A 6,000-nucleotide genomic window follows, 5' to 3' on the forward strand; every position below is an offset into this window, starting at 1 on the left:
TTGTCAAATTATTTCTTCTTAAAAATTAGTCTAGCTGCCATATTTTGAAGCAACTGTAATCTTCTCAATAGCTTCTCAGCAATTCTCCCTTATAAAGAATTGCAGTAATCTAGGTAGAGTAACAGTACTGCCTAAGCAATACTTCTAAAACTCTGTATACTGTGGGATGAGTGAATAGCTCTCAACTGTCTAAGTCTGAAATTAAACTTCTTAGGAAGGGCATTAATCTGATGCCCCAAGGTTAATTTTGAATCTAGTAGAACACCAAGAACCTTAGATTTATTTTCAATTTTCAAAATCTCCCCTGTGGCAAGCTACAAAGATTTGAGGCAGTGAATCAAATCCCTAAACCATAAAACCTTAGTCTTCTGTCTATTAAATTTTTAAAAATTCTTACGAGACCACGAATCAACCAGAGAAATATTCTTAATCAACATATCTCTAAAACTGTCAGAAGTGTCCAATGTAGGACAAAGAAGGAAAATATCAGCGTAAGACATGATTAAAATATGTAGAGAAGTCAAAATCTCGCCTAGCGGTTTCATATAAACATTAAATAATAAGGGGGAGAGAGGTGACCCCTGTAGGATGCCACGACTAGGCGACCAGGATGCTAAAACAGTCCCATTCTTCTGAACTTTATATGATCTCTTCCTCAGAAATTCCTCAAGCCATTTAATCACCTTACCAGAAACACCTAATTCACTAAGGGGGGGTCCTTTCACTTAGGTGCACTGAAAAATGGCCTGCGGTAGTGTAGGCACGTGTTTTGGGCGCGCACAGTTCCATTTTTGAACGTGCCTGCAAAAAATGCCTTTTTACAACTTTTTGCCGAAAATGAACGTGTGGCAAAATCCAAATTGGCGCACGTCCATTTTGGGTCTGAGACCTTACCGCCAGCCATTGACCTAGCAGTAAAGTCTCACGTGGTAACTGGGTGGTAATGACCTACTCGTGTGCGTAGCGGGCGCATGCCAGAAAATAAAAATTATTTTTCGGACGCGCACCAAAAATGAAATCACCGCAAGAGCCACACAGTAGCTGGGCGGTAACTCCATTTTGGAGCGCGTTGGGCACGCATAGATGCTTACAGCTTAGTAAAAGGGCCCCTAAGCCCTGTAAAAGCATCAGTGAGGCTGCTGATATATCAGACTGTAGGAGAGTTACTTGCCCACCCCTACTCCTTAATCTCAGTAGTCAAAATCAGTAATTATAATACTATGCAATGGGTGAAATCCATGTTAAGAATAATGTATGGTCCATCCAGTCTACCCAACAAGATAAACTCATTGTATGTGATACGTTATATGTATCCTGTCCTTGATTTGTCCTTGCCATCTTTGTTTCTGTAAATTGTTGAGGGTTATGTTTGTTCTTCTTTTTGTAACCCTTTAAAAGTTCAATAAAAACTATTGTGACAAAAAAAATAGGTATTGGATAATCCCCCTCAACAACTCCCCTTCAACTGTTTCCCCTTTCCCAAATACTCCCTCTTCCCCTCAATAACTCAATGTGATAGTAACATGTGTCACAATTGAGGCATATCTCTGTAAGGATCCAATTGTATTAGGATAGACCATATCTCTCTATATTAAAGGCAACACCAACGTTCTATGAAGCCTCCAGCCGGAAGTGTGAAGGGGGAGAGATATCCGGTTTCCCCATGAGTGTCTGCCCTGCCCTCTCTGTAACACAAACAGTCAGTGAAGGAAAACACAGCAAAGCAGTGAAGGACTCGGAGGGGGGGAGGGGAGAGAGGGCAGAGGGCAGGGACACGCACACTCCCACATGCACACAGAAGAAAACCTTGCTAGCCCCCGTTTCATTTGCATCAGAAACGGGGCTTTTTTACTAGTGTTAAATAAAGCAGCAGCCTACTTCACAATGCTTATAATGTAATACTGGCATGTTAACATATTAAATTAGGAAGGCAATAATATTTTCACCATACATAGCCCTCTCTAGGTTAGAGTATGATGTCCAGTTTTGGGCCCCTGTATTTCAACAAGTTATGAAAAATGTGAAAAAAAAGTACCAAAAAGACCCCAAATTAAAGGGAGCTTGGATCCTTGAGGAGATGCTTTCTTAGTTTGAGCTATTTTCGCTTAGGGGACCTTTTACTAAGCCGCGTAGGCGTCTATGAGCGTCAGTTTTGAACTACAGCCCAGCTACCACGTGGCCTGGGCAGTAATTTCAATTTTTATGCGCGCCCACTAAGCGCGCCAGAAATTTTCCAGCGTGCAGCACTAACTGGGCAGGACTCGCCACTGTACATGCATAAACCATTACCGCCCGGTTAACGCGTGAGACCTTACCACTAGCTCAATGGGTGGCGGTAAGGTCTCAGGCCCAAAATGGACGCGCGCCAATTTTTATTTTGCCGCATGTCCATTTTCGGCCTTTTTTTGCAGGTGCACTGAGAAATGGACCCGCGCACGTCCAGTACACACATTTACACCAGCGCAGGCCGTTTTTCAGCGCACCTTAGTAAAAGAACCCCTAAAAATTAGACTCCTGGTCAAGCTGTTCTTCCCTGCTTTGCAGTTAGTCTTCTGGGGGATGTGTGGGCCCGGTGGCTTCTCTCCTGACTCCTTCAAGGTATGCGTACAGGTGAATGAGAACATTTTGTGTTGGGTTTCCTTGTCTCATCTGTAGCATGAGAGCAGGTTCTGCTTTCCAACAGACATACGAGCTTGAACATGAAGACAAATTCTTGTTTTTCTTCTTTCACAGTATCTGAGCAAACCCTTCTATAGCTCACCGTTTCTTTCACCGGGAACTGGAAAGGAGGAAGGAAAAGATGAATGCTGTAATACGTGCATCGTGGTTATAGACGAACCTGAAACCTGCTGCAGCCGGGACCATGCAGAATCAAGTGACAATACAGCAGAGCTGCTTCAGAGCTCCCAAAGACATCTGTCTGAAGATGAAAGTTTGCACGGAGACAATGAATATTCTTTATTCCATGATCTGAACAACAGTAGTGGAAATGCTACTGGAAAGGAAGCATAAAAAGAACTGCGAAATAGAACTCTTAACGAGAGGTGCTTATAAATAAAAATGAACAAACACCTAAACAGAGCATGTTGAAGAAAAGTGTTACCAGGAGCACAGATTTGTTTTTTTTTCCTAAATGCACTACACTTATTTTAATTTTATATTTTTCTTCTGTGAAGTTTATTTCATCTTTCAAGATTTGCGTTGCTTGTTGCTGCAGTGTGTAATTTTTTATATATATATACTTTGTTATATTTAACTACACAAGCAAAAGAATCACTAAGGGCTCCTCAAAGCAGCGCAACCGATTAGCGTGCGCTGAATGAGAAGAAGGCCATGGAAATTGAATGGGCTCCTTCGCATTCAGCACACCGCTAATCGGTAGCGCTGCTTTGTAAAAGGAGCCCATACTTTGCAAGCATGAAGTAATTAGTCAAAAGCCCTTTTATGCATGTAAAAACAGCATTTTAATGGTTTATAAACATTTCCTTCTAAATACTTTAAATTCATTTATTTCAAGCACTTACTGAAACCTAAATTGCATATGCACTTATGGAAACAGTTTAATTATGTTTAAAAATCTCTCACAAGGCAGTATTCCACAGCTTAGTTTTAGCTGGACCAGACCCAATTCTGCTATAAAAGACAAATCCATCAACACAATACTTCTGTTATGTGCTAAGTTATAATTGTTTTCGAATATCTTTCATCTTTAAACATAAGAGTTTTTATTAATAAAACAGGTAAATGCCTTTTGAAGTTGTCTTTTATTTTTATATGTACTGCAATTCATAACTTCAAGAGTTATGGGGGTTATTCTAGATTCCGCTTTAACAGTGAACCAGTTTCTAGTTTAAAAGCTGCTGTATCTCCTTTTTAAATGTCGATGCCAGCAGCTTGGTCCCATCCTGGTTAAGGTGGAGCCCATCATTTCAGAATAGGCTCCCTCTTCCCCAGAATGTTGCCCAGTTCCTAACAAATATAAAAACCTCCTCGCACCATCGCCTCATCCACGTGTTGAGACTCCTGAAGAGTTATGCTAGCCCTTGCTCTCAGTGAAATACAGGCCAATGGCTCATAATAAGAGCTAGGCTTCTTAAAATCAGAATCATCTCTGATACAAAAGAGAGCTAGCCTGTAAAAATCAGAGATCACCTTTGACACAGTTACATTTCACTGTGGCAAGTGCTGAAATTAGGTAATTGAGAACTGGCAAGGGTGGGGGCAATCTACTCTATAAACAATCCTGAGATTGGCACCTGCAAGACGTCATAAGCAAGGGTTGCTATGGTTACATAGAGATAGTACTGGGTCAGCTGCACCCCGGGTGAGAACATCCAAAGGGGGGGCTACAGGAAGGTTTGGGAACATGTGAAGTCATTCTGATCAACTGATAAGGGCTAGGAGCCCTGTTGAGACAGCTGGGGTCCATTGAAATGAATAGGGCCAAAATTGTATATAAGCAGCAGTTTGAGGAGTATTAATTCAGATGAGACGACAAGAAGAAGGAGACAAGAGGAGAAGAAGACCAGAGAAGGAAGACTCCAGAAGGCTAGAGAGAGAGGACGTGCCATGATATGCTGCCCCATTATGTGAATGCTTGACTCACCTGTATTACCATTGGTAAGATTGTAATAAACTATCTTATTATATCTACTACATACTGGGTTCCTTTCTAATTACAAGGGTCTATACTGCCTTGACGGTGTAAGCCTGTCATGAGCAGATTCAAGGTTGGGAAAGCTAGATATTTGGAGGGCATATGTAACTTTGCCCAGAGAGAGATGAGACGGCCCACTGCTTCCGCTGCTTGATTAGCAAAGGCAGATTCAGAGAAAACAAACACTCCGGAGCTCTGACTGCCTCTTGGGCCCTCCATGTTGAAATGGGGAGCACTTCTGAAAATGCTACCATAGAGGTTCTGGATTTGAGCCTTCTACCTGAAAGTCTACATTTGGCTTCCAGAACCTCCCTCCCACATTTTTCTGTGTCATTGGTACCCACATGTACCAAGACAGCTGGCTCCTCCCCAGCACTATCTAAAATCCTATCTAGGTGACGCATGAGGTCCACAACCTTCGCACCAGGCGATACTTACATCCACCTGCCACCCAGCTATCTACATGCTTCATAATTGAATCACCAACTATAACAGCCATCCTACCCCTTCCCTCCTGGGCAGAAGCCCTGGGAGACACATCCTTGTTGTGAGAAGATATTGCATCCCCTAGTGGGCTGGTCCTGGCTACAGGATTACCACCAGGGTGATGCTCTCGTTTTAGGGAACCTCCCTCCAATGCAGCACAGGGGCTACCAGACTGGAGATGGGACTTCTCTACAATGACCCTGTAGGCCTCTTCTATGTACCTCTCTGTCTTCCTCAGCTCCTCCAAGTCTGCTACTCTAGCCTCAAGAAAATGGACTAATTCTCTGAGAGCTAGCAGCTCTTTGCATCGAACACACACATATAACCTGTCACCAACTGGGAGACAATCATACACGTAACACTCAATGCAAAAGACTGGATAGCACCCCTCTTGCTGCTGGACTAGTGTCTGCGTCTTGGTATTATAGAGTTTTTAATTAAAACTTCTTAGGGTACTAAGGAAATCAAATTAATATAAAGGGCCTTAAGATTATATGGTATGTGTAATTTAGTTTTGCTTCTCAGAAACTAATTAAATGTAATTAAAACTCTAAGGAAAACTCTCCTCTTGTCCTAATTAGAATTGACTATAAATAAAGAGTTGAGCTAGGTGTAAGTGGGAGCTGGGGAGGGGGTGTCCGTTAATGCTGTGGCAGAAAATTCAAGTTTTAAAACTATGGGGAAAAGGGTATGGAGACTAGTTAAAGTTTGCTTCTTTTTTTTGTTGTTTCTTTTAATTCTGTGTTTATCAATAATGTATAATTATACTACAGCAAGAGACCCTCACTGGATCCACCGGAAGGGTGGAAGGCCAGATTTTAGGACTCAGGCTGTAAAAATACCAGCTAGGGTTAAAA

At 42.0% G+C, this 6,000-nt stretch overlaps 1 protein-coding gene across 1 annotated transcript in view; it reads left to right on the plus strand.

Moving 5' to 3' along the window:
* The window catches only part of IL10RB (interleukin 10 receptor subunit beta), a 64,793-nt gene extending 60,999 nt beyond the window's left edge, over window positions 1-3,794 (plus strand). The window contains exon 7 of the mRNA XM_030202158.1: window positions 2,734-3,794. Within this exon, the coding sequence (XP_030058018.1) occupies window positions 2,734-3,012 (279 nt within the window). The 3' untranslated portion in view covers window positions 3,013-3,794. The remainder of the gene's footprint in view (window positions 1-2,733) is intronic.
* Window positions 3,795-6,000: the final 2,206 nt, after the last annotated feature.

The sequence above is a fragment of the Microcaecilia unicolor genome, chromosome 4, assembly GCF_901765095.1.
Source record: "Microcaecilia unicolor chromosome 4, aMicUni1.1, whole genome shotgun sequence".
NCBI classification, from domain to species: domain Eukaryota; kingdom Metazoa; phylum Chordata; class Amphibia; order Gymnophiona; family Siphonopidae; genus Microcaecilia; species Microcaecilia unicolor.